The sequence below is a fragment of the Anser anser genome, assembly GCF_964211835.1.
Source record: "Anser anser genome assembly, chromosome: 8".
NCBI classification, from domain to species: domain Eukaryota; kingdom Metazoa; phylum Chordata; class Aves; order Anseriformes; family Anatidae; genus Anser; species Anser anser.
Window position 1 is genome coordinate 30809398 of NC_139728.1, and position 27874 is coordinate 30837271.

Genomic DNA, 27874 nt, shown 5'->3' on the forward strand with positions numbered 1-27874 from the left:
GGGATGCCATCGCTCTGGTGGGGCCTGTGCCAGTGCTTTCTCTGCTGGGAAGAAAAGAGCATTTCTGTCGGTGGTCACCGCCACGTGGCAGTGATTTTGTGATGACTGCAAGCTCTGAAGTAAAGGGTGGTGTCTTGCTTGTCTGTATTTTTTGCCTTGCTGACCCTCTGAAGTGGGCAGTGCTGTCCCTTGGCACGTACCGCTGGGTGCTGAGCACAGGGTGGCATCGCCCCGAGCCTCGCCAGCTGCAGGCAAGCCCCTCTTAGAGAAAAACAGGAACTTTGGTCACTGCCTTGCTGCTGGCCTCCGGCACGCGTGGCTTCTGCAGGAGCTTGGGGCCGGCAGAGAGCAGCCACGGCTCTCGTGGGCGATGGATGCCCAGGGCCCTGTGTTGGGAGCAGCAAGAGCTCACCGTGCCCTGTCGGCTGCAGCTGCTCGCTGTGGTTTCGTGGCGAGCCACAAACCCAGCTTGGGCAGGGGCACAGAGCTGCCCTCGTTGAGCTTCTTGCCCTCCAGAAATGCCACGTGCTCGGCCAGCGGTGGCTCCAAGCAAGCTGGTGCTGGGCAGGTCAGGGCCCTGCTCCGCTTGCACAGGTGGCCACGGTGCTCACATTGTGGTCCCAGTGTCAGATGCACAAACACAGGTGTGCTGCGGTCATCTTATTTTCCTTCCTTTTAAAAAGTGGAAATCTTGTTTTTCCCTTGTTGCAGAAGAAAAGTAATGGAGCCCCCAATGGATTTTATGCGGAGATCGACTGGGACAGATACGTAAGTGCCCGAGGGCCCCTCGTCCCGCGGGGCTGTGTGCGTGTGTGCCATGGGTTTGGCTCCTGAGCGGCTGTGGGTGTGCAGGGCCGTGTCCTCATGCCCCGGGGTCTCAGCCCCACTGTGGGAAATACGGCATGAAAATAGTGATTCTGGAGGTGGTGTTAGAGTTGTGCAGGGAAACCTGCCCTTGCCCTGAGACATCGTTTGCATTTGCGCGTTAATTAGGCTGTATGATCCCGTCCAGGAACCAGGTGGCTCCGGTGCCAGTCACCCTGAGGAGAGCACTGCTGCCTGGAGGACATCAAGGCTTCCCAGAGAAAAACCTGGGTTAAAAAAAAAAAAAGCATGGAGGGGGGTGGGAAAAAAACAACCCACGGGCCTGGCTTGCTCAGTGCCGCAGCGGGTGCCGTGCTGCAGCCCCGGGTAGCGCCGCTCGCTGCAGGAGCGAAGGGCAGCCTCAGCTCCCGGCGGCCGTGGCCCTGACCCTCCGCGTGTTGTGCCCCATGCAGAACTCCCCGGAGCTCGACGAGGAGGGGTACAGCATCCGGCCCGAGGAGCCAGGCTATATCCTTTGTGGGCTCGGCCTCTCGGCTGGCAAAACCGTAAGATGAGCTGGGGTTCGCAGACAGGCCACTGACTTTTTTTTTATTTCTCCCCTTTTATTCTCCTTTGAGCTGTTATTCTGCAGCCAGATCCAGCTCCCCCAGAGCACTGCCCGAGGCGGCAGAGCAGATAGTTTCTGGCTGCCTTTGGTCCGCTGCTGTGGTACGAGGAGCACAGCGGTGGGCGCTGGCCGATCTCACGTGCTCTGCTTTTTTGGATGCTCTGGGTCCCTAACATGTCCCTGCTAAGGGGCAAGGGAGTGTGGATGCAGCCCGTGCTCACAGTCCGTGTGCTGAGCTTGTAGGAGATGGAGGAAATCGATGTCCTGCTCATAGCTGCAGGAGGTGGGTGGGAAACCAGAACTCTCCCTCTCCTGCTGCTGAAGGACGCCGTCCCCATCAGCCCGGGGGGGGATGCCCAGGCTCCATCTCCGCTTCATCCTTGCCAGCCCCGATTTTCGTGTTCTCTGCCCACACGTGGTGCAGCAGGACGTCAGCGCAGAAATCGGCACAGCGGGAGGGGTTGTCCCTGCTGCTGCTCCTGCCATCGGGGTTAGGGATGAGCATTTCAGGAATGCCTGATCCACGTTTTTTCACTGAGATGCGAGCTTTTTGAATCACTGCCGACATGCAGGGGTGCTCCTGAACCCGCGCCTTGCTCCGAGGCCAAGGCTTACCTTTGGGAAGGCTGCGGCACGCCGCGGTGCTGCTGCGCGGCCGCGTCCCCTGCAGCCCGGAGCTTCCTTAGCTGCGCTGCACCCACCAGAGGAAAGCACTTCTACTCCTCCAGCGAGTCCGAGGAGGAGGAGGAGGCCCACAAGAAGTTCAACATCAAGATCAAGCCGCTGCAGGCTAAAGACATCCTGAAGAGCGCGGCGACGGTGGACGAGCTGAAGGCGTCCGTAGGCAACATCGCGCTTTCTCCATCGCCCGTGGTGAGTGCCCCGTGCCCGGGTTTTTCCCTGGCTGTGGAAGCAGGAGTGCTCGGTGTGTTCGAGCCCAGGGTTCCTCTTCCTGGGGTGCGAGTGGGGAAGGTTGGCTTCGTGCCCTGATCAGTGGGGTCTGCTCGGTGCAGAGCAGCGCCGGGGGTTTATTGGGGTGGTCCCAGGAGCGCCGCTGGCTGGCACAGCCCTCCCAGGCTCCCCAGATCCTGGCACCGTGTGCCCTGCTTTTCTTCTTCTCCCCAGTTTGTCATTCAGGACATAAATCGTTTGATGCTTGCCCAGATCCCTAGCTCAGGGAGCACATCTGTGGGGTTTTCTGTAGTGCTGCTGTAAGATGCTAAAGGGCACTCCCTACCCGAGGGGTGTCTGAAGGGAATGGTACCTGTCCTGTCTCCTCCCTGCTGCAAACGCTGATACCTGCTGATTCTCCTAAGGCTTGTTGGGATTTGTCATCTCATCCCAATCTGTTTAGCTGGGTTAAGATTTGTGGGTTTTGTGTTTTCCGTGGGCTTCAGCGTGGGCTCTAGTGTCTTTCCATCTTTCCAGCTGAAGCTGTTCAGGGTTTATAACCAGCCTGTATGTGAAGCGTGAACGAATTGCGAATATAAGTAAAGGTGAAACAAAATCAGTCTCACTTCCCAAACCAGTGCCGTGTTGCCAAGCCCATGGAAAGCTCCTGGCAGAAGCTGGTGCTTCCCCCAGGAACGCGGTGGTGCTGGGCAGGATCTGGTGGCTGGCACTGGGGCACCGCTCAGGGCTCCTCCCGGGATGTTTTTGGGAGCTTTCTGTGACCAGGAGCTCTGTGCTGGGCTAAGACTGACTCGGCCCTGGCGAGCACCTCTGGGTGCAGTACGAAGCCCTTCGGGTGGTGTCTCGGGACAGCCCCCCCAGCTCCCTGAGCACACAGCGCCCTGCCAGCGACATGCCTGGGACTTCTCCTCGGGTACACACAGCCTGCTGTTGTCATCCCCTTACAGAAACGCCTTTTCTCATTATATTTTTTTCTGTATTCTTTTAGAGGAAAAGCCCGGTAAGATGTACATTATTTTTTTCTTGCACTTTTAGCACAGGCTTGACTTGTGCTCTGCCTGCATGCCGCCTGCTCTGCATGTCTCTAGAGCTGGGATGGGAACTGTGAGCAACAAATCCTGACGTTTTGGAAGGCGTGCCGTTTGTTATTGGCCCTCTCCCTTGGGTTTAGCTCGGCATGCTTAAGCAAGAGCTCGGCTGTGCTTGCTGTGAACGTGTGTAGTCGGGGGGCATGGCCCTGCTCTGCGCGGAGGGGCTGGGGCTGGTTTCGGATGAGATATGTGAGGGCACAGTGTTGTCCCGGTGGGTTCTGCGCGTGTCCTTGTGCACCAGCACGTAGCAGGAGGCAGGAATGCCTGCTGTGGTGCCACTGGGTGCAGCAGCCACGCCATCCCCGCCAGGACTTGGCTTGAGACTGCTCTGAGACGGGGCAACCCCAGCTGTTCGGGGTGCAGGGTTCCCCTCCTGCTGCTCCTGCCTTGCTGCAGGAGCTGGCTCCGGCACAGCCAGCCCTGGGCTCCAAAGGGTTTCATTGCCAAAAAAAAATCCATGTCCGAGTGCATTAAAGGGCAGGTGTGGGGTTTGATGCCTCCTGGGGTGCATGTGCACGAGTAGTGCTGCATGGGGGAGCCCCAAAACGCTCTGGGGTCAGCTCTGCCTGCGTGGACCCTGTGGTTTCAGTTGACAGAGGGAGGTGCCTGTGCCTTGGCGTGCGGCTGCTTGAAAACCCAGGGGAAAATGAAAAACCCAGGGGAAAATGAAACGCATCCCCTCTTCAGCTCCCGCCCAGGGGTGCGCAGGGCCCCGGGTGCTTGGTGTGGCACCGGGCGTCCCTCCCTGACCCGGTGTCTCACCAGGTGTCTGTTCTCTCTCCCTTCTCGCTGACCGCAGCGGCGCAGCCCGGTAAGCTCCCTCCGTCCCTCCCTCAGCTCGCTGCTTCTGGCCGGGCCTTGGTGCGGGCGTTGTGCCCGTCTGGCCTCCCGGAGGGGTTTTGGGGGGGCTCCTACTGCATGCAGGCACCTGTGCTGCGCGGTGGGAGCGAGGATTCGGGTCGCTGAAAACGCGTTATTTGCCTCGGATCAGTCCGTGGTCCATCAGAGGTGAGGATTTTGTTTTGATGCTGCCTCTGCCGGGCACCCGCTGGGTTTAAATGACGAACGTAAGCCGTTTACAGCCGGGGTGGCTGCGGGCGCAGCGCTGCCAGGTGATGGGTTTAGGGGCTCCAAATCCTCCTGCTGGGCTTTGTCTGCCCTGGTATGCTGGGAGCAAACGTGGCTTCCCGGGGCATACCTGCAGGTGGGTGTCTCAGTCGTGTAAAGCAAATGTTGTACTAGCCGATGCTGCCCTGATTGCTGTGCTGCCGTGGGTCTCGTTCGGTGCCGGCGGCAACGTGCCTGTGTCCCCGCACACCCCACTGACCTCCTGTGTTTCTAATTCCAGGGGACGATTAAGAGGAATTTATCCAGTAAGTATGTCCTGTAGCCTTCCAGAGCAGTAATTAGTGTGCCGGCGGCCTGGTGCTGGCGGTTAAAATAAATTAACTTTAAAAGGCGGGGAGAGGTGGGTTCGCTTTAACGTGGTCACGGCAGAAGTGATGGCACCCAAATGTCCCCTTAAAGAGGGCCATGTGGACATCCTTGGGGGGCCCCATAGCAGAAGCAATGCCTGCTAGCCCTGTCCTCTGTAAAAATAAATAAATAATAACTAAAGCCAGACCTTTCTGCCAGTGTTGCTGTAGCAGGCTTGGTGCAGGGCACGTGCTGGGTGCCAGCAGCATGCCTGGGGTGCCGTGGTGCATGTGGGACATGGGGGTGATGTGGGATGGGGGCACTGGCTCTAATCCTGCTCTGTCCCACCCTGCACAGGTGAGGAGATCGCACGGCCCCGGCGCTCCACGCCCACGCCGGACCCCAGCAGGTCAGTACGGGGGGGCTGTGTGTGTGTGTATGTATTTGCACACACCCTGTGCACGTGCAAAACCTTGCTTTGGCACCCCCCAGAACACCAAAGGCCCCATATTTCAGCATCCGTCAGTGCAGCTCTCCCCTACATCTGCCATCAGATGCATCACCCAGATGTAATTAAAAAAAAGAAAAACTTGGTACACAACCATGTGATTGCAGTATTGTTCCAAGGGGGAAATATCAGCCTTCTCCTCCAGGTTCTGATCCTTCCTGCGTGTGTGCCAGGCTGGGTCAAACCTGGAATAACACCCCCAGCTCAGTGTCACTGCCTGCCTGCAGCAGGCTCAGCAGAGATGCAGCAGCACCAGGCTTACAGCATCTCAGGCCCGTGAGCCCAGCCCTTCACCTTCTTCCAGCGCTGAAACGAGCGGGGTGAATGCTCGGCACTGCTGGCTGCAAGGGGCAGGGAGCGCGCCGTGCCCGTGGGACCTCCGGCAGCTGCCGCAGGGCTGCGGGGTGAGCGGTGTGGCTCCTGCCTGGGGCAGCAGGGCTGGCACTGCCCACCTTTTGGTTTAACAAAAACGCCCAGAATTGAGGCACAAAATAGTAACACCACCCTGATTTTAGATGCTGCCCCTCTTCTTTCCGTTCTCCACGCCCCAACCTGTATGCTTTGCAAGCTGGACACAAACTCCCCACAGACAGACACACCTGTACTCAGCATCAATTCTTACGGAGTTTTTGTTGAGGAGAGTTATTTAAATCCTGTACAAGCCACAAAAACACGCAGGTGCCGTGCTGGGGGGGCCACCACGGTGTTGTGCCCCCAGCCTGAGGACACCCTTCCCTTCTGTCCCCCTGCAGCAGGAAGCCCCCCGAGGACCCCGCTGCGCTGGCACCGCTCTTCGGGCCCCCGCTGGAGTCGGCGTTCGAGGAGCAGAAGCTGGACGGTGTGTAGGGCACAGGGGGTTGGGGATGGTGTGTGGGGCACGGGGATGGTGTGTGGGGCACGGGGACGGGTGTGCAGAGCTGGGGCTTGGGGCCAGGCCTCAGAACAGCTCCAGTTAAACCTCCCGTTCAAAGCAACCTCTACGTGCAGTTCTTCACGCGTAGCCTAAGAAAAACAGCACGTGATGAGCAAATGAGAGTCGTGGCGCTTTCCACGCGATCTTTGTGAATAGTTGGATCTCTTCATTTAACACCTGTTGCTTTTTTTTTCTGCGCATCCTAAAATTCCAGAGGATTTCTGCAATTAATTCAATGTTTCACTCGATGCAATAAGCCTCCAAATACACAAATGGCATTGTTTTGTTTGTCAAGCATCATGATTGTCAAACTAATTGCGTGTCCTGTTTAAAAATCAGGCAGGCTTGTAATTATCTAACATTACAGAAATAACCCTGTCTTTAATTAGAGGGGGGGTTGCTGTCAATATTTAGTTTCCTGTCTTTGCATGCCTCAGATGAATGCACCTTATCTGCGTGATTCTGGTATTTGGAAGAAAACAGTCACGTTTATCATCACCGCTGCACGTGTATTTATTTGTATCGTCACCTCTGCACGTGCATTTGCTTTCTTTTCCCAGCTCCTCTGGACCAGCCCGAGATCTGGGGCTCCATCCAGCCCCCCAGCAGCGCCGACTCCCCGAAGCTGCCAAGACCTTTTCCAACTGGAAGTAAGTCGACCGAAAATGAAGGAGTGCAAACGCGCACAAACCCAGCCTTCCACTTCTGGCACTGGCCCTAGCTCGTGCTGGCAGAGCAGCTCAGAGCTGTGCAAGGGGGGGGTGATGGAAAAGCTGTGCGAACCCTTTATTGTGATTTTTGTGCCATGTCCTGGGGCCGCTCCGCCTTCAGCCGGGCATGGAGCGGGTCCCCCCCCCACACAGCCATTTGGATTTATTCCAGCCGTGCCCCGGTGGGATGGGACACAGGTACCTGCAGTGGGTGCCCCTGGCAGCGCAGCCCCTGACCTCCTGCTCCTCTGCTTTGCAGCACCGCCACCGCTGCCGCCCAAGAACGTCCCGGCCACGCCGCCGCGCACCGGCTCGCCCCTGACGGTGGCCCCAGGTAAAGGCCGGGCACCCCGCTCCTAGTGCCTGGTGTGGCACAGCCGCGTCCGGACCCGTGGGGGCTGCGCTGCTGGGGCCGGTTCCCCCCCCCCCCCCCCATCCCCAGGGTGTCCCGTGTGATGGCTGCGTTTCAGACATGGATTTACCCCTGCGCATCCTCCTCGTGGCGTCGGTGTTGTTTCGGCGGTTGTTGTGTGCGGGGCGATGCTGCAAGGAGCTGAGCCCAGGCGGCACCGCCCTGGCTGGGTGCCTGCTGCTCTCTGCTCCCCACGCTGCTGCTGTTGGTCGCTGCTAGGAGCAAAATGCAAAGCTCACCTGAAACCCTGCTGAATGCCTGCAGGGGGGGACTGGCTGCCCCTGCTCCTCGAAGCCGTGCTGCACAAGGCTGGCCATCCCCTTGTGCCGGGCATGCCAGCACGTCCCCCAGGCCAGCGGCTGCGGCGTGCAGCCCCTCCGTGTCCCGGGGCTGCAAGCAGGGACCAAAGCAACCAAACCGAGCAGTGGTGGGACCGGGGAGCATCGCGCCGTGCTGCAGGCGTGTGCCTGAGCTGCCGTGTCCTGCTGCCGTGTCCTGCTGCCGTGTCCTGCTGCCGTGCTCGTTAACGTGTCATCGTTAACAGCCGCCTGGTGGCTCCGTGAGTGAGCAGAGCCTTGTACCTTTATACCTGCTGCTGGTCGCAGCTGAAATACATCCACGTGGTCGCTTCCCTGTGCTGCATGCCCTCGGCACTGTCGCTGTCCAACCAGCATGTCTAAGTGTATATATTTATATGGACCTGTATATAAATATATGAGCGGAGTGCGCAAGAGAGCTTTCGTTTGAGTTGAGTGTGTAACTTTAGTATCTTCTGGAAGCTGAATACCTTCTAATAACTGGTGCTGCTGCTGCGTAGCCGAGAGGTAAGGAGGGCTGCGTGCCAGCCGTGAAGGGTGCGAGCAGAGGGGACCGGCGGGGGCAGCCCTGCAGGAGGCAGGGGCCGGCATGCTTTCCCTGCAGTGTGTGTGTTTCAGTCCCGTGTGGCTTGTTACACGTTGCACATGTTCTGGTGTGGATACTCGTGCCTGCATCGCGGTCCTGGCAGCTCGTAGGAAAACCCTCTAGAAAGCAGCGGGCGCGAGCCCCCCCCCGGTGTGCCGCAGCCCCCTAAGCCTAAACCCGACTGCTTTGACCGCAGGAAGCGACCAGCCAGCCGCCGAGGCCAAAAGTGACAAAGTGCCGTCGATCAATGACTTGGACAGCATTTTTGGCCCCGTGCTGTCCCCCAAGTCCGTGGTTGTGCACACGGAAGACAAGTGGGTCAATTTTTCCGATCCCTCCCCGGAAAGCTTGACGGTGGCGCCGAGGCCCCGGGAGAAGGTGGCGTCCCCCCCGGCGGGGGCAGCGGGCAGCCCTGTGGCCGAGCCCCCCCGCGCCCTCCCGTCCCCGCTGCGCCTGGAGGAGCTCCAGAAGAAGGCTTTGGAGCAGCCCCACGCTAAAGAGGAGAACGCGGAGCCGGCCACCTCGCCCAAGGATTTTGGGCCGGGACAGAGAGCGACCCCGCCGCCCCCCCCGCCGCCCACCTACCGCACGGTGGTCTCGTCCCCCGGACCGGGCGCCAGCAGCGGCGCGGGAAGCCCCAGCGGTACGTCTCTGCCGCCCCCACCACCCGCTGTGTGCCTGGCTGCCCTCGGCCCCCCGTGTCGTGCTCCCCGCTGTGCCTTCCCCAAAGCTCGGGGGCTGTCGGTGTCCCACGAGCCGCCCTTCCCACCCCTGCTGTGTGCGTAACCGCCCCTAAAACCATTTGGCGTAAGCGTTGCTCGTGGCTGCGTCCGCTGTAGGCTTCAGAGTGAACAAAGGAAGAAACGTTCCCAGCTGGTAATCAACTTCTAAGCAAGCCTTGGAACCGTGGTGCTTTTACAAAATGTGTTGCAGGCAGACAGCTCATCGCCCCCCGTCACCCCAGGGCTGCCAGGAGCAACCCCCCAGGACAGCAGTGGGCACAGGGGTGAATGCAGTTCCCATCTGCACGGCCCCGGGCTGCGGGAGCGTGAAGCCCCAGCCCCAGTTGGAGAAAGGGCTTTCAGAGCGTGTGTTTCGGAAAAACCACCCCCCCAGCTTTGTCTGACCCGTGCTTCCTGCCTGGCTTCACCTGCTTAATTATAAATGTCTGTGTGGTGAGGTCAGCTTACACCTGCTCTCCCCCAGCCTGGTGCTGCTGCTGCCACCCCCCCAGAGCAGAAAATACTCAGGGTCGCACGGCCCCAGCCTGGCACCCATGGGTGCTGGTGGTGGTGCTCAGCAGGGCTTGGCTGTGCTGCTCTCACCACGTGTTGTCGGGGGGTGGTGTGGCCCCCCAGGGGCCTGGCTGGGGCTGGGACCTCTCCAGGAGGCCGGCAGCAGGACGTGCTGAGCCTCCTCCTCTGGTGCTCCCCGCCACAGTGACAGCGGTGCTGAATGAGCTGAGGTGGGCAGGACAGGGCTGCGAAGGCGGCTGCGTGTGTGGGGACCGATGGAGCAACCCCATTCTGACGGCTGGGGCTGGGATCACGCGGTAGCAGCGCCTGCTTCAGAGGATCCTCACCTCTTGGCTAAAACTTGCCTTCTGGCTCCTTTCCGTGTGCTTTGCAGACTGCTGGGACCTGGTCCGGATGTAGAAGCCAGAAAAGCGGACTGTAAAGCAGACTGTAAGGCTGCTGGGGGTTGAAATACGCACACAACGATGGTGCGAGCCTTCAGAAAGCCACCTCAGGTGGCAGCGGGTCAGGGTGCATGGTGCTGGCCAGGTTCCTTTCCTGCTCCTGGCTTCTCCACCTTCTGGAGGCCCCTGCTGCTGCATCCAGCCCCAAGGCCGTTGGGGGGCTCTGCTGCAGGGCCAGCCCCCAGCCCCCTCCTGCCCTGGCATCACGCAGGAGCCTGGGGTCAGTGGTGCCACCACGGCAGGGCTGGGACCGGCATCTGGATGGGTTCCTGGTGTCCTGCTGGCACACACGGCCGTGCCGCTGGTCTTTGCTACAGAAAGCATCCAGAGGGCCCTAAAATGTGGAGAGCGAGCATCCCCCTGCTGAACCTGGTGCCTGGCAGGGCTTGGGACTAACGGCACGTCGCTGATTCTGGGTGCGATGAGCGTTCAAAAGCCACCTTGTGGGATCCGTTCAGTGCTGTTAGGTTACTGCCCTGAATAGCTCCCTTTTTGCTAGGCTTTCGTGTGGACAAGGAGGGAAAAAAAGTCAACTCTGGCACCCAAATTAGGCTTCTAAATAAAAATGACTTAATTTTCCGAGGTGCTCATGTGAACGGCCAGGACTTGCTCTGCTGAAACAAGCCCCTCTTCTCTTAGCAGCCTGCCGTTAGGTCTGATTGCTACAGGTCTCGCTCTCACGGTTTCCGAATCAGAGCTACCATCCCCAAAGCTCCGCGAGCTGTTTCTCTTGTAAGCAGGAGAAATAAAGCTAAACACGTCAGCTTGGCGTCTGCTCAGGCCAAACACGTCCCTCCACATCAGAGCTTGCCTTCGCGGAGGCTGCTGGCAAACACCGCGCTGCTCGCTGGTCCCGCAGATCAGGTCGGCAGCGCCCTGCTGCCCTTCCTCGTGGGCTGCAGCAGCCTTCGCTTGTGCCGCACAGCTCCGAGTAGTGCTGAACGTACCCAGGAGGGACTCCTGCCCCCACAGCAAAGCAGGTGTCCTGCTAAGCATCTGTTCAAATTTGTTTGATGGCACAAGGTCGGCCTTCGTGGCATGGTCACAGCCAGTGTGGACCATGAAGGCATCACCGTCATGTTCGTGGAAACTCTTCTACCGAGCTGGGAAACGCTTTCTGCTCCCAGCAGAGCCCATAATGTTGCTCTCCAGCGCTTTCTGCCCTTCCTCTTCATCACTGGGGTAAAGCCCCATCCCTCTTGGTATGCCCACGAGGCTTCCCTTCTTCGCGGGGCAGGACTGACCCTGCGGTGGTCCTGTGAGCTGCGGGAGGAGCCATGCGGGGGCAGATGGAGGCGTGTGGTGGTTTTGCAGCTCACGAAGCCTCGGGGCAGGTGGGAAGAGCCCAAATCTCTACTGCAAGCCAGCAGGATGGAGGAGAAGCAGGGCCTTCTCCCGCAGCCCTTGGCACGGCGGCATCAGCCGCCGCCGGGGTGAAATATCTTGATGCATCATCTCCTCCTGCTCAGGCAGAGCTGCAGGGCTCCCGAAAGGATTGAGGCTGGATGGGGCTGGATATGGGGCGAGGGGCTGTCCTGCGCAAAGCCGCTGCCCTGAAGCAGCCATTTGGGGATGCCGTGGGTCCCGGTCCCCGTCCCCTCCCTGCCGCCCACACCAGCTCCCGGGGAGCGGCGTTTGGGCACCGCCGTGGTGCTGACATCTCTGTCTTTGTTGCAGGTTCCTCGTCCCCGGCTCGCCCCGGCACGCCGCTGGCCGCCTGCGGCACCCCGCCGCCCCCACCGCCGCGGCCCCCCTCCCGGCCCAAGCTGCCCCCCGGCAAGCCTGCCGTCGCCGACCTGGTAGGTGCCGCGCTGCGGCTTGGGGTCAGGGGCTGGCTGGAGCTTTCCGAGTTACGAAACGAGGCACACGAGGGAAAAGGGCGGCACGCGAGCTGGGGGCTGTTTCCCAGGGTTCGCGCAGGGTTAGCGGGTTTGGGACGGGCACGAAGCTGCTGCTCCTGTGCAAAAAGGGGTGGGTTTGGACACGAAGCAGCACAGAGAGCGGGGATGGGGACGGCAGGGCGGGCTCCCCGTGGCCGTGCTGCAGCCGGGGCGCTGGGCTCCTCCCTGCAGCTCGGGGCCAGTGCAAGCAAGGAATTTTGGATGGGTGTTACGGTACAAAATTATCCCAAAAGGAGCCATGGAGACCCAGTGAAGGTGCATGGGCACGATTGGCACGGCTCTCTTCCCGATACCGGTTGCATTAAAGGCACCCAACATTTCCCTGGTGCTGTGGTGCCCTGCTGCTCTCCAATGAGCCGTGCAGTGGAGGATTTTATCTGCCTTTTTCCTGGATCCAGAAGGAAATGTCTCCGCATTAAATAACTGAAGTCGCTCAGGTTCTCACCGACCTGGCAGGGAGGCGCCGGGGCCACCGGGGAGCAGCCTGCCTTGGGGTACACAGGGGTCACATCTTCAGCACAAGCTTCTGGTTGTTATACGTGAATGTTCTGTGCATATTTCCTTTAACCTTGTGTTATTTTATGTTTTTCTACAGTCCAGGCCTTTTAGCCCTCCTATTCACTCATCCAGTCCTCCTCCGATAGCACCTTTAGCCCGTGCTGAAAGTACTTCTTCCATATCTTCCACCAATTCCCTGAGTGCAGCCACCACTCCCACAGTTGGTAAAAAAAAAAAAAAAAAAAAAAAAACAAACTCCAGCACTGCTTTTCTTTCACCTTTCCTACCTCCAAACAGCCTTGAAAGAGCCCCGAGCACTTTCGATTTGCTAGATTGGTCTTTGGTTTCACGTTTGCTCGTTTTAATCAGGTTTTGAAAGGCAAAAAGGGACTGGAGGTGGGCGCAGCGGCCCACCGGGGCGATGCTGCCAGGGAAGCTTTCTCCTCCTGTCAGCCCCAAAATTTGTGCAAAATATGTGTGGTGAGGGTAGAGGTCATCACCGAGCGGAATGCAGCGGAAAACGTGCTTGCGGTCTGTAAATTTGGTCAAAAACAAGCTTTTTGGGGGAGCTGCTCACACCCTGGAGGGGAGGGGGCTGGAAGCCAGGTGCTGGGACCCAGGGAGCGATCAGCGCTCAGCCCCTTCGAGCCCCCGTTAAAGTGGGAGTGGGAAACGGGACCTTGGCAAAGGCCCTTCAAAACCCTGAGCTTCGCACGTCTTACATCACAACAAGGTGCTGCTTCTGGAGGAAACCTCCTCAAAAAAAAACCACATTTCTTGCCAAACCCATCGGGTGCCTGGTGTGGCGCGAGGCAGTCGATGCAGGCAGTCGGCGTCTGGCTGACAGCTCCGAGGTCCCCACGCTCTGGGTGCTGCCGGCTCCCCCCCCGCGCCTCTGCCTCCGTCCCCGCTGCCGTCCCGCCTGCACCCCGCTTCCTGCAGCTCCATTTTCTATCAGAATCGCCCCCCCGCTCCCTTTTATTTTATTTTATTTCATTTTTTCCTGTTTGCTGCCCTGATGTGTTGATGCGCTCGGCGGGGGACATCCCGACGTGCCACCTGCTGCAGGCTGGCAGCGGCCGGGGGCGCTCGCGGAAGAGGCAGGCTGGCCGCTAGGGAGGGAAGCTGGAGCCCAAAAACTCTTTAAAAACAAAACAACAACAACAAAAAAAAGCAGATTTGCTCTGGTCTGTACGTGCTGGGCCATGGCGTGAGGCGCTCCCATGGGACACCCCCATACGAGGCTGTCGGGGACGGCGGCACCGCAGCCCCGAGGGAGGCTGGAGCCTCCCAGCTGCGTCTCCGTCCCGCGGCTGCTTCACCCTGGAGGTGCCGCGGGTGTTTCTCCGGTCTGTGTCCGTCGGTCCCCGTTACAGCACGCTGCTCGGATAGCACGCTGCCAGCAGCCCGTGTGCCTGGGGTGCTGGCTGTGGGTCCTGGGGGACCCGGCGGTGGGCACGGCCGCTGCGGGGAGTGTGGGGGGACGGAGGCTGTGGTGGGAGGACGGAGGCGGTGGTGGAGGGCAGAGCCGGGCTGAGGGCAGGGTAAGGGGCTTAAGGAGGCCTGGAGACGGTGCTGTGAAATTCAGGCTGTGCGTGAGGCCGGCAGCCCCTGCCCTGCCAGGGCTTGGGTGGATTTTCCCATAGGGTGAGCATGAAATAAGCCGGTCAGGCACTCGCTTTTAAATGTACGTGTTTTCCCTTTAACGTATATTTTTGTGAGCAGAGCCGCCTCTCCGTGTTTTGTAACGGCTTGTTCTGCGCCTGCTGCATGGCCAGGGAAAAGCGGTGGCAGTGCAGAGCGGGTGCCCCAGCCCCGAGCCCCATGAGCAGCCCCGGGGCACCCCAGCACCCCCTGTGTCCCCAGGGTGACCGGTGCCGGGCGAGCACCGGTGCAACGCTCCCCTTGCTCCACGGCGGAGGAGGCAGTGTTTGCATTTATGATTTCTTCACGCAGAAAGAGGAAAAAGATAAGGAGAAGCCAGGAGGCAGAATAGGGGCTGCGTGGGCAGGAGGGCAGGCGGTGCACGGCAGCGGGTCGGGGACCCAGTGGCCCTATGGCTCCCCCCCGGGATGCCCACGGCCAGCACCACGCTCCCGGCCTCCCCTTTTGTAGGGGCAAAACCGGCAGAGTTCGTCCCGGCGTGCTCGGAGCTGTCGCCTCGTTTACGTGTCCCTCGTGCTGTGCTGGTGTGCTTCCGTCGGGGCTGCATGTGCGGTCATTGACTGCGGAGAAAGGCGCTGTTATGTCTGTGCCAGCGAGCCTGCAATTATTTTTCTCGTTAAAATTCTTCTCCGTGTGTTCTTGTGGACAGACGCGCTGCTTGATTTCGCTGGGGACTCGTTTTCGCATTCTTTTTTTTTTTTTTTTGCTCTTCGTTGCGTGTCTTCTGCCCGCGTCATCAGGAGAGGGTGCTCTCGGTGGCACGCTGCCCACCTCGGCAAGGCACCGTCAGACGCCTGCGGGTGCGCTTTGGGGGAATCCGGCCTAAAAGTGGGCACGCCGGTGGCTTCTCGGTGACAAACAGCACCAAGAGGTGCCACGCCATCGCCTCCTAAATTCAGAAGCGAATGGTTGTTGCAGCAGCACCCGGTGCCAAGCGCTGATCCTTCTCCAGTGGTTTTTGGGTGGTGTGAGCGCAGGTAACTGGTGAAAATGGGAAAATCCCAGTTAGGCATCTGCTGCCCTGCGTACACGTGGTTCTCCAGAAGTGGCGTGTCCCAAAATGCACGCACACACACCTGCGTTTTGCTGCACGTGCTGCCCCCGACACTGAGGCTGGAAGCGAGACCCCGGCGACGTCCCTGGGACCGTGGGCCGGGGAGCCTCGTCCACTCCACCCGTAGACAGAAAAGAGAAAACCAAAAAAAAAAAAAAAATCGTTTTTAAGTGGGCAAAAATTCCCTTCCATCTGGGCTTCCATAGCTTTGCTTCCTGCTTTCTGTTTTCCGAGCAAAACCCAGAGTGCCTGCGCCCGCTCCCTGCCCCGCACGCTCGGCTTGCGGCGCCGCTCCCCGCCCCGTAGCGAGACGAATGTCCTGCTCCGTGACTCACTCTGTGTCCTTCTCTCTCCCTCTCCTGAACCTTCCCCATCCCGCTTCAACTCCCGGCCACACAGAGAATGAACAGCCTTCCCTCGTTTGGTTTGACAGAGGAAAGTTTTATTTGACTTTCGAAGGTAAGTAGCGCACAGCACGCCGCCTTCCGCTCGCCCCCCGCTCCCGCTCGCTCCCCCGGGCTCCTCCGAAGGCTCCAGCCCGGGTGGCTGCGAGGTGCTGCGGCCAGCTGCCACCGTTTGGGTTCGATTTCTGCCATTCATCTTATTTATTTTGGGAAAAAAAAAAAATTAAAAAAAATTCTGAGACCTGGGCTGAACGCCAAGTGCTCTGAAACCTCCCGCGCCCTCGCCAGCCACCCAGGACCCCGTGGGCACGGAGCCCCCCGGGGAGCTCGGCGTCGCTGCCGGCTGCAGGGTGCGGGGGCTGCGGGGCTGGGCTCCCCGTCGGGCTGTGACATGGGGCGTCCCACCACCGCCCGGCCCCGCAGCCCCCAGGCCCTGCAGCGGGGTCCCCGCCTGCCCCTCGGCATGGCCTTGCGCCCGCAGAGACCCGGCGGGGCGAAGCCATCCCGAATCGCTTGCTGCCCGCCTTGCCAGCAGGGCTTCACCAGGCGGTAAATTCGGACGAGTCCAGGACAAGGCCAGGTGTTCAGAAATGCTCACAAACCGACAGCAATTCGTTATTATTTTATTATTTTATTTATTTATTTATTTTGGCTCATCACATCGATTCGGTTGCCTTTGAGCTCCGTGGTTCATTAAATGTGCCCCAGCACAGAGAAACGAGCGCACGGGAGCAGGACTCCGGAGCAGGCTGCTGCCGGGCTCCTGCTGTGGCCACACGGAGGGGACGTGGTGGCACGGGGAGGGGGGCGGCGTTCCCGTGGCCGTCACACCGCTGCCAAAAGGGCTGAGCACGGGCACGTGCAGGCAGCGTTGGCGAGGGCTCAGCTCCTTCCCCTCGGCCTCGCCTTTCCCTTCAGCTGCTGGGCCCTTTCCTTCCGACGCTCGGTTGAGTTTTGCATTTTCCAGCCCAAGCCCTCCCTGGGCTCCTGTCCCCAGGGTCCGTCTGTCTGTCCGTGCAGCGGGAGCTCTTCTGGGGCCCAGGGAGGATGGAACGAGGCAGGACAGGGCGCGCAGCAGCCGCCTTTGAGCCTGCACGTCCCCACGGCGCTCCCTCCTCCTCCTCGCTCGGTCGGGCACGCGGCCCTGCGAGCACGTGGCAGGTTCACCTGTGGGTTTACATATGAATGGTTTTGAATGGTTTATTTTTTGGCTGGTGTATCTGGATTTCTGCAGTTCGTTGTGGCAGTGTTTCTGTAGGTTGGGTTTGTTTGGTTTGGTTTGTTTTTTTGCTATGATCAAAGTGGACCATGGGGTAATTTATGCTCAAAACGCTGTGATGTGGCGCTGGTGATGCTCCTCTGGACACTCCAGAAGAGCTGCGTTTCCTTGGGTGAGGGCCGCTCGTGGTGGCTTCATGCCACCGCCTCTATTCCCCACCTTTGTGCAGGGAAAAGTAAGGGAAATGTCACGTTTCTGTAAAAGCCACCCAGCGCTCAGGGGTCTGGCTGTTTTCAGGCCAAAAATCACGGGCTCAGGTGCCACGTTCCCAACAGATAACGGCAAAGGAACCCAGCACCTGCTGGCACCTGTGCCCCGAGCCCCAAAGGTGGATTTATTCTGTGTTACCGGGATGTTTTGCCAAAATGAAATGTTTCTAAAAGCGACTCCTGAAGCAGTAACCAAAAAGCACAGCACGTGCTTAAACTAGAACTGTCTTGCAAGCTGCTGGGAAAGAATGTTAGGGCTTAGAGTGGAGAGATTTGTACTTCTCTTTTTGAATTAAAACTTCGTGTTAAAAAAAGAAACAAAAACGGTTAGGCTCTGAACTCGTTAGAATAATACAGGGGTTTTCCTGGGGAAGGGTGGAGGGGGCTGAGAGCCCTGCATGCCAGTTGCAGCCACAGGATTTCTCGGGAGGTTTTTCCCGTTGCTCCTGCCCAGATGGACCCGGGGTTGCCCCCTCCTTTCGCCCCGTTGGCACCCAGCCCTGCTCACCCCACCGAGCCCCTACACGTGTTTGCCTGACCCACAGCAGCTGGACCTTTCACTCCTCAAATCCTCTTTTTGCTGCCTCCATCGCTTTGCAGGTGGCATGTGCATATTCAGGGGGATTTCTTTTTTTCCTCTCCCCCAAAATCACAACTACACGGCAAGGCAGCTGCCTGCCCGAAACCTTCCTCCTGCCTCCCCTGCTGAAATGTGGTGCTGGGCGGCACCTCCAGCACCTCCCAAAGCCTTCGCCCTGGTTCCTGCAGCGGTCGGGGTGGTTTTGACCCCCGGGTGTTTCTGTACGGGTGCAGAGAGCCCCCTCGCTCCATGCCGGGGCCAGGACGCGTGCGGTTGGCGCAGAGCCGGGTTTGGGGACGTGGTGATTTGCTTCCTCGCGGGTCGGTGAGGCCTCCGCTGGCGTAAGCTGTCCCTGCTCAGCTCATCACCTTTTTTCCAAGAGGAAAAAAAATGAACTGAAGGCAAATGGTGTGCTTGGGACGTGAACACATCTAGCAGTGCTTGTTAGGGGGGTTTCTGTGCGTGATGGACGTGCCGGGCGCGCTGGCACTCGCTGAGCATCACTTCTTCCAGGCCAGGGCTGAAATAATGTATTCTCCTGGGTCTTTTAAGATGTATGACCAAGAGGGAGATGTGCGGCTACATTAATTTTTAACACCCTTCCACGCTGCGTTAGACCTCTGAAAGGAAAATGCCGGCACTGGAGAGGGCTGACCCGTGCCGCGGGGAGGGAGCAGCGCTGGCTCCGTGCGGTAACGCGCTGCCTGCCCTGGGGTCTTTGTAGGGCGTGCGGGACCGTCGGCTGCGGTGCCGTGTTCTTTCACAATTAATCTATCAAAGCCCAGAGTGTAATTTAGCTGGCAGGGGTGCTTCTCCCAGGGGACTGTGTGAACCCTGACTTCCCTACCCAAACCCCGTGCCTGACTCGCAGGGCACCCGCAGTGCCACAGAGCCAAGCCGCAAGGCAGGGCCAGCAGCCAGCAAACACACACACACACACCCCCCGACAGCAGGGGAGCAGCAGGTGGAGAAGAGGGGATTATTGCCGAGGACAGCCTTCCGAGGAAAGCATGAGCTCGCAGCAGCCCGCTCGCTTGGCGTCTTGGCGAGGGTCGCCGCACGGCCGTGCCTGCAGCCTGCGCTGGGAGCTTGCATGGGAGCATGCTGCGAGTGAAACCACTCTGAATCAGCCCATTTTGCCCTTTTCCATTACTTACGATGTATTCTGGGGGGCAAAACAACCCCTGCGTTTAGCTAATGTACAGGCAGTGATATTTTAAAAAGCGTTGCAGGATGGTGCATTGCAGAAATTCGCTGGGGGCACGCTGGAGCCGGCAGGGCTGCGGTTCGTGGGCAGCACCCGCTCCCCGCCACCTCCTGGGGACATGCTCTGGTCCCAAAGGCTCAGCCCGGGGGGTGGTGGTGCACCCGAGCTGGGCGTGTTGGACCACGAGTAGGAGACCAGAAGCTCCCCTGGGGCTGATGTTTTGGGGCAGAAACAAGCACTCCGCATGCTGGTAGCTCGTGTTTGCGCTGCCCTCGGTGATGGTGGGGTTGCCGGCACGCCTCAGGGTTTCGGGCAGCCCCTCACACCGATGCCCCTTCTGCAACCCCCCACGAAATGTTGCAGACTTGATGGCTTTGCAGCCTGTGGAGCCGTGTGTGGGGTTTGCCAGGCGGGCAGCAGCATCCCACATGGATGCATGCAAGGAGAGGGACGTGCACGGGGGTCCTGCGGGCAGGATTCGGGCGGCGCCCTTTGCATCAGGGTCTAGCCTGGAAAGCAGCGCCTGCTGCAGGGAAAAGGCAGCGAGCATCCCGCTCCCTTGTGAATGGGGAACCAAACTTCCCAGCCCCTCCAGGGGGGACCCAGGACCCTCAAAATGCCCAACCCACCCTGCACTGCCCGCCATGCGGGGCTGCCGGTGCCCTGTGCTCCTGCTCATCTGTTTTCTTTGCTCATTTCGGGGTGTGGGGGGGAAATAATCACGTAATGGCGTTAAAGCTTCGTCCAAAGCCTGGGGGATTTTTTTTAAATATCTGCCCCCAAAGCCCCGTGCGGGGCTCGGTTCTGAGCGGTGCAGCGGGGTGGGAGCGGTGCCCCCCCTGCCCCAGCGAGCGGAGGCTTTGCTCTGTTGCAGGCTCCTCGCGGGGCCCCAGCCCGCTCACCATGGGGGCGCAGGACACCCTGCCCGTCGCCGCCGCCTTCACCGAAACCGTCAACGCGTACTTCAAAGGGGCCGACCCCAGCAAGTAGGTGCCGACCAGGGGGCTCTGGGTGCACGTCCGAGGGAGGGGGTCCCGGCTGGGAAGGGGGGGGCTGTCACCTTGCCTTCCCCCCCGTGCTGCATTTCGAGCCCCCCCTTTTCCTCCCCCGGGTCTCTGTGCCCGGCGCTGCAGGTGCATCGTGAAGATCACGGGGGAGATGGTGCTGTCGTTCCCGGCGGGCATCACCCGGCACTTTGCCAACAACCCCGCTCCGGCGGTGCTCACCTTCCGCGTGCTGAACTACAACCGGCTGGAGCACGTCCTGCCAAACCCCCAGCTCCTCTGCTGGTAGGTCCCACACCGCCGGCTCTTACACCCAGGCAGGGCACGGCGGCTTTCTGCGAGAGCAGGGCGCTCATAAAAACACGTGCTGGAAGTCTCTGTCCTCCCCAGGGCCTGGGCAGGTTTTGGGGAGGAGACTCTCAGCCCCTAAATATTGGCCAGAGTTTTTGCTCTGAGCGCAGCCCCTTTGCCAGGCAGCAGAGAGGAACAAGCCCTTTCCTGGGCTTTGCTCATTTTCTGCTCACAAAATGCGTCTGCGCTGCCTGCCCTGAGGCACCTGAGCACAGGCAGAGATGCACGGGGGGGACGCGGTGTTTCTGTGAGCACGGGATTAAACCTGGCCACAGCCTATGGACGGCTGTGTCCTGCTGTGGAGGCGGCTTACGGAAAGGGTTAACCCCCCCCCAATTATAATTAATTCCGTTAATTGCTCGCAGTGACAGTGCGCAGAGCGATGCCAGCACGAAGGAGTTCTGGGTCAACATGCCAAACCTGATGACGCACCTAAAGAAGGTATCGGAACAGAAACCGCAAGCCACCTATTACAATGTGGACATGCTCAAGTACCAGGTACGGCTTCTGCCCACGCCAAATTCTGCCAAAAACGTGTGCTTGGCCTGTCGGCGCGAGGGGCGGTGTACCCTAGTGCAGCATGAAGGTAGCAGGAGGTGGGGGCGTGCTGTCCTGGGATCCCCTCCGTGTGTCGATAGATTTTGAGCCCCGTGCGCACTTGCGGTGTGAATGCAAGGCGTTGCCTCCTCTGAAACACATTGCAATCGCTGCGTCTGTAAAATGGGATTTCTCCCTTCACCCCTACGGAAACTAAATGTTTTTTCTGTCATTTTGGAAGGTATCTGCCCAGGGTATTCAGTCTACTCCATTAAACCTTGCAGTGAGCTGGCGGTGTGAACCTGCAAGCACTGACCTCCGCATTGACTACAAATACAATACAGAGGCAATGACCACACCGGTAGCTCTAAACAACGTCCAGTTCCTCGTCCCCGTCGACGGAGGAGTAACCAAGCTGCAAGCCGTGCTTCCGCCCGCTGTCTGGTAGGAGCCCTCTGCGACGGGTGCCGTGGGTGCCGGAGGGGCTGGGGGGTGCCGGGACCGAATCCCGTCCTCGTCCCGTAGGACGGGGCACGTAGCTCTGCTCTGCAAAGGGCCACGGTGTTTTCTGCTCAGGGCAGGCCCGGGGCCTCGCTCCCGAAGGCGCAGCTCCGCCGAGCGGCACTGGGGCCCGGCGCACGTGGCTTTTAGCTCCGGCCTCGGGAGCGACTTGGTTCCTACAGAAACGCTCTTCTTCCTCTGCTTGCAGGAACGCTGAACAGCAGAGGATATTGTGGAAGATCCCCGATATCTCTCAGAAGTCAGAAAATGGAGGTAATCCCACAAACGTGCATGTTGTTAGTGATGAATGCTGCACTCAGCCCTTGGCCTCTTTCTCTTGTCTGCGCCCAAGTCCAGACAAAGCAACCCCTGCCAGCACTGGCTGAGGACGATGCTGTTGAAAACCCCACAAAGCGCCTTGAAAATCCGGGACATGTCCCTGACGTGGCTCTGCCAGCCAGAGCTTGGCATCACGGAGGGTGTTACCTCGCAGGGCGCGGGTTCGGCTGCTCTCCAAGCCCCTCGCTCCCTCAGCCCTCCCTGCGTTTGTGTTGCATCCCACTGGGGGGGGTTACAGCAACCCGTGGGTCACTTCTCACGTGTGCTTCATGCGCGTGTCCCACGCTAGGGTGTCCGAAAAGTACAAACCTGGCGGCAGGACGAGGGGGTTCGCCTCCTGCCCCCTCCTGGGGGCTGCTGCCAGCCGGGGTGCACCCGTGGGAGCGGGCAGCGCGTGCCAACCCGTCGGCGGGGCGCGCGGCGTGGCATTGCGGGCCCCTAAGGGACTCGTGCGGGACTTTCCACCCGCAGGCGTGGGCTCTCTGCTGGCCCGCTTCCAGCTGTCGGAGGGGCCGAGCGCCCCGGCCCCGCTGGCCGTGCAGTTCACCAGCGAGGGCAGCACGCTCTCCAGCTGCGACATCGAGCTCGTCGGCGCCGGCTACCGCTTCTCCCTCATCAAGAAGAGGTTCGCGGCAGGTAGGTGCCAGCCGGCGGCTCTCCCGCGGGGCGGCAGGAGGGCAGAAGCTCCCTGGCGTGAAACGCCCTGTGAAATCCCCCAAATATCCCCCCCGTGGGACCCGCACGGGGGTGCGGTGTCTGCAGGTGCAGCTCTGGCTCTCCGGCTGTGCACGGGCAGCGCCCGCTGCTCGCGCCCCGCTGCGCCCCGGGGCGGGCGGCTCACTTCTGGTCCCGTTTCCAGGTAAATACTTGGCCGATAACTGAAGGAAGCTTATGCAAGTCTGTGGAAAATAACACGGAAAATAACCAAGGACTGCTCTGCGTGGAACGGGTTTTAATTGCAGTTTAAGGAAAATGAACTAAATCCTGCACTCGGGACATTTCTGTTGGAAGTGTCAACAACTTTCAGCGTTTTTTTTCCTCGGAAAACACCGTCTTGACCAGTCCTACAGTATTTACTTCTAGATGTAACATTGTTAATGGTTTTAAAATGTAATTATTGTATTTGTAAATTGTACTCATTCCAGTAAGGCTGTATTTTGGCAGTTAGACACTTGAGTTTTAGCATTTTACCATTCATGAAATGGATGTAATTTAAACTGTGGTATATAAATTTAATAGTAGTACTGTTGAATGGCACAATGCTTACAGAGGTAGATTACATTTTGTCAATATATACGATTTAAATACAATACTGATAGCTGTTATAAAGGGGGTGCCTCAAAACAAGAGAGCTAAGCAGAGCCGACGTGCTGGTTTACTTTTTCTTCGGTCCTTCGTATGTCTGACGGAGATGAATAAAAAGCTCGACCTTCGGGTTTAGCTGGTCGAACTCCAGAACCACATTTCCGTGAACGTGGAGGCTCCTCGTGCAGCCTCCCAGCAAAAAGAAGGGAAAACGCCACTTCTGTACAGAGCATTTACTTCAAATCTCCATTGCCAGACAGCTCCGGGAGCAAGCCCGTGTTCCCCGAGCCCCGCAGGTCCGATGTCAGGGATCTGAAGACCTGCAGCCCCCGTGCCCTTCCATTTTACCAATTAGGCAGGCAAAATATGTATATTAATATACAAATATTGAAAAAGTCACGCAGCCCGAGCCTCACCCTGCCAAAAGCACCTGGCACTGGGATCAGCATTCGCGTGGCCTGGAGACGTTTCCGTCCTGAGGTGGCTCTAGGTCGGGATGTGTGTGGTAGGAAGGTGGTTTGTGTGCACGCTCACGAGACGTGCAAACACGGAAGGTAAAGCACAAGTTTTTGAGAGCAAACTCGCCGGTACTGCCAGATGGAGCACTCAGCCCGGTTACTTATTTTCCCTCCGAAATGGAAATATGCATCAGCTGTGCAGCCCACCCCCTTCAGACATAGGGACGTAGGGCAAAAATCTAAGAATCAGTTTCCGCATAATTGGTTCATGCTGTGTACGATTGTTATAAACTCATGCTTCCAGAAGAGATCTATGTCATAGTCCTGAAAAATAAGGATTTTATAATGTAAATATTACCAGAACATAGATATTTTACTTTATATTTCGTTTGAAAGACAAGGTGTTTACATTAGCATTCGGTTTTTAGATGCTTTTTAAAGAAACAAACAAAAGAAAACCAAACCAAATAACCCAGAGCTCCCAAGTTCGTCCCACCCGTGCTGTCCCACAGACCAGGTCCCTTTTTCCAGGCGCGTGCTGGGGCTCAGCACCCGTCTTGGCCGTGTGCCCCATTCCCTGCGCACGCGTGGGCCCCCGCCGCGGGCGATGCTGGGACCAAACCCAGCAGTTTGGGGCAGTTTTCCTTCCTGCTGTTTTTGCCAGTGTTTCGCATAGCTTTTCAGTTCACTTGGTGGTTTTTCGGGAGCATTGAACGGTGTCTCTGCTCCCCGGCCCAGGCTGCTTCGCAAGGAGATGCTGCTGTGCGCTGACAGCCTGGTTTTCCTGCCTGGCTGGTGTCTGAGCAGAGAGCAGAGCAGGGACGTTTATTAGCCGGGGTATTTCCCTTCCCGCATGCCGTACAAGCACGGCAGCAGACACGTTTCTGCCCTCCCCAGCAGTGCCATGCTCAGGGAGGGAACAGAGCAGTTGTATTTCTACATCTGATGCGCAGGAGCCTGCTTGGCTCCTTCCCCTGGCTTTCAGGAGGTGTCAGCAGAAGAAAGGTTATGGGGAGCAGCCTGCAATGTATCAGACTTAAACTCAGAGCAGCAAATGAGGGTGTACGTAGGGACATTTATCATCAATTCCAGCCTCTGTAGTGGTGGCAAGAGCCCCCAGCCCCATCACAGCCAGGGCACTTGAGCTCCGCAGGCTTCACCTCCGCGTTTAGGCAGGAAAACCTGGGTGTCTGCAGGCAGAGGGCAGGCGGGTCAGCAGGAGCTGGAAGGCAGCGAGGGTCCGTGCTCTGTACGTCGCCTGGGTTCCTGCAGCTCAGCACCACCTCTCGGGCTGGGAGCATGCACACAAACAGGTCAACAAAAGCTGGGACGCTCCGAGCTCTAGCCCTTGCCTGGCCCTCCTCCCTCGGCAGCACTCAGCCTGTTTGACTAAAAAAAGGAAGCACTGAAACAGTCACTAGGCTTGGTGCATGCACAGAAAGGCCTCAGCGTGGTCCCTTTGAGCCCTGTTCCCTCGTGCTGGGTCCGCAGCCTCCTCTCGCCACCTGTCCCGGCACCTGCAGGTTCATCGTGTTGTAAATGGGGCCGGGGTGTTTTTCTCCACAGACACCTGCAGACTTGGCTCTTTAGATGTAAGGAACAGAAAGTCCTTTTTTTTTTTTGCAACTTTTCTTCTCCTGTTTGCTGCAAGTATTGAAGTTTCACAGCCAGCCGAGGGTGCTCCTTGCAGGAGGAGTTCCACAGCAACTTTCTACATGAACAATATCTAATAACTATGAGACCATTCAATACTAGAAAACATTACCAAATCAAAAAGATTTCATTTGGCGTTTACTTTTGTTCTTAAATACCGCTCCCCTGTTGTGTAGCTGCTGGTTATTTTTGCTGTAAGGCCGCCGGCCATCAAAGTCCCGGCTCTGTGCTGAGCTCTCGCTAGGTGCGTGTGGCTTCCCTTGCAAAACCTTGTCCCGAGCGCAATCGTGCAGCGAGGAAGTTGCACAACTGCGCGCTCCTCCCGGTGCAGGCTGCTCTTAGGATGTCAGCGCAGTTATGTGATATTTAAATTACGTTACTTTTTTGTCTTCAGCACGCCCTTTCAGGATTTATCCATTATAGTGGGTTTTTTAACATAGGTGAGAAAAAAAGCCAATGCCTCCTGTAATGTTAAGGTGAGCTCCGCTTCCCAGGGCAGCATTTTCCCTGGCTGTAGGCACCGGGACGCGTCGCAGCGGGGTGCTCTCGGGGTCCCTCTCGCCTGGCCTTTGGGCTGCACCAGAGAAAAATGCTGCTTACACCCATCGTTTTGAAGCCATGCACGCCCGCAGGTGAGAGCCAGCTGCCTTTCCTTTTAACATGATCAGGGAGACCTAGGGAAGTCGTTCAGTGCCCAGGTGACAACTTGCCCTGCTCTTGCAGGGGCCGTTATTTTCTCAGCGAGACCCCACGCGCCGTGCTTGTGCTCCTTTCCCGGGGCCCGGGTGGTTCAGGGCAAACATCCCAGTGGTGCTTCCCGCGGCTCCTGCAGCACGAGTGTCACGTCAGGAGCCACGGCTTCACCTTTTTGCAACAGAAACATTTCCCAATGGCCAGACTACCGCGAGAAGGTGTCGTATTTTTAAATGACCTAAGACGAGGGTCAAGCATTTTTTACCGAAAATGCCCTCAGACCTATGTTGCAATTCTGTGTCTCGGATGAACCCATCTCCGTTTGACTTTTTTTCTTAATAGAGCTGATGGTGCTCTCCCTGAACACATAGCACCTATTTCAGCTCGTGCTTGAGAAAGCCAGTTCTATACCCTGAATATGGAGTGATTCTCCCCTATTCCTCTGTTGTCAAAGGCGTCATCTTTATGTGAAAATGTCTTTGTTAAAAATCCTAATTTTGAAGCTTACCGTGACTGAAATACGGAATATCATCACATTATACTTTCCCTGTAAGAAATTTCTGTCTCAAAGACTTCATTTCATAGCCAGAATTCTTATTCTTTTTCTCACAAATTTACAAGGAAAGCAATTCTCGTAGAGCTAGGAAGTTTTATGATTTTTTTATGATGTATTTTAATTCTCACTTCATTGCAGGGCGGGAAAAAGGCCTGTAGAAATAGCCCACACCTCCTGTACGATCTCCCCTTGCATTTCAGGAGGGAGTGCCTGACAATTTTCTTGAAAATCGCAGGTGTTGCTGAGGCAATGTTCCCCAAGGGTTTGCGCAGAAGCAGGACTTCACTACAGGCCGAGCAGCATGCGATAAGATATGGCAGGTTTTAACAGGTGCTTGGAATATTTATTTCTCTGTTAGAACTCTCTCTTTCCTGACAAGCAGCAAATTGTCGGGGAAATGCCTCACTGCATTTCGGTCCTGTAATCCATGCATGGTGTGTTTGAAACCCACTCCTTTCTCCCAGCTCCAGCTACGTCCAGGATGCTCTAAGGCTAATGAAATTGGCCAGGCGCTTTGGTGGCACAAATCTTACCCAAAACTGAGTCACCGTTTGAGAGGGGAATCGCGTCAGGTCTCGGTTTGCAGCTCCGGTCCTGCACAGGCGGGCTGGCAGCGGGGGGACAAGGGAGGCTGGGCTGCGCCCCGCTGCTGCAGCCCCTCGGGGCTCAAAGGGAGCCCCAGCAGCGAATTGGGTTCCCCGGGGTATCGCCCTGTGTAAGCTATATCATTTTATGAAAATCCCTCGTGTATAAAATGTTTATAAATATTTGTGGATTAAGATACACAGGTCTATTTTTAAGATTTAAGTTAAATAAGTTAATGAATGGCTGGCCTTTCTTGCCTAAACGTGCAATGAGATATATTATACCTTTAGTCTACGATGGCCTAGGTACTGCTTAGTCTGTGATGAAAACTTTGCTGCTTACCTAATGTTCTCAGAGAAAAACTGTAAAAGACGTACAGGTTTGTTGCACATGGACTACTGCAGCAAAGCTTTGTATTTGACCACTGGTAATATGAATGTGTTGTATTGACTTGTTGAAGATAATCATGAGACAACATATTTTAAATGTTACTTGCCTTATAGATTAGGATACAAATATGTGGATATCATTTTTGTAAATAATGTTTTTTACAAATGTCTTTCCTCCATTCTCCCTATCACCCATTTCACAAAATCTTGAATATGCAATTATTTACCATGCATAATATTGCAACAAATAACCCCCCCACATCGGAACAAAGTTTATTAATTCTATACATGAGAACCACATTAAACACCCAATTAAGTTGCGATTTAAATGTGATTTCTTTTTTTTTCCTTGAAAATAAAAACCAGAAAACACTACTTTGAGTGCGTTTTGCTTCCACGTGCAGGAGCACCCGGAGGAGCCATGCGGAGGGGTGGAGGCTGCCATGCTCCCCGGGGGAAGCCGTCCCGCAGTGTCCCTGCTGTGCGCAGCTCCCCAGCTGGGGCACGGGGCGGTGGTTGGGGTTGGCATGTGGGGACCTGTGGGGACATTTAGGGCTTGTGGGGACACGTGGGGGCTGTGGGGACATGTGGGGACCTTGCCTGCGGGGCCACGTGAGGGATGGGAAGAGCCATGGAGGCCACGGGGACTTAGGGACCTGCGGGGACCACAGAGACCTGAGGGGACCAAAGTGACCGGCGGGGACCTGTGG

At 57.7% G+C, this 27874-nt stretch overlaps 1 protein-coding gene across 1 annotated transcript; it reads left to right on the forward strand.

Moving 5' to 3' along the window:
- The first annotated feature begins 737 nt into the window (after positions 1–737).
- On the forward strand, positions 738–27540 carry SGIP1 (SH3GL interacting endocytic adaptor 1). The gene is made up of 19 exons (XM_083845736.1): positions 738–768; positions 1278–1370; positions 2005–2305; positions 4784–4808; positions 5209–5260; positions 6112–6197; positions 6833–6922; positions 7242–7316; positions 8494–8940; positions 11674–11795; positions 12493–12619; positions 15514–15573; positions 19668–19779; positions 19927–20082; positions 20514–20646; positions 20927–21129; positions 21395–21459; positions 21997–22161; positions 22385–27540. Exons 1-19 carry the CDS (start codon positions 743–745, stop codon positions 22405–22407), a joined length of 2361 nt encoding a protein of 786 aa, XP_083701862.1. The 5' UTR covers positions 738–742; the 3' UTR covers positions 22408–27540.
- The last annotated feature ends 334 nt before the right edge of the window (positions 27541–27874 follow it).

What these genes read in the sequence shown, in the direction of transcription:
- SGIP1 (XM_083845736.1), top strand. Translation starts at nt 743, where the DNA reads ATGCGGAGATCGACTGGGACAGATAC. An exon ending in GCCCCTGACGGTGGCCCCAG is followed by an intron (nt 7,317 to 8,493) that starts GTAAAGGCCGGG and finishes CTTTGACCGCAG; the next exon opens with GAAGCGACCAGCCAGCCGCC. An exon ending in GTTTTATTTGACTTTCGAAG is followed by an intron (nt 15,574 to 19,667) that starts GTAAGTAGCGCA and finishes GCTCTGTTGCAG; the next exon opens with GCTCCTCGCGGGGCCCCAGC.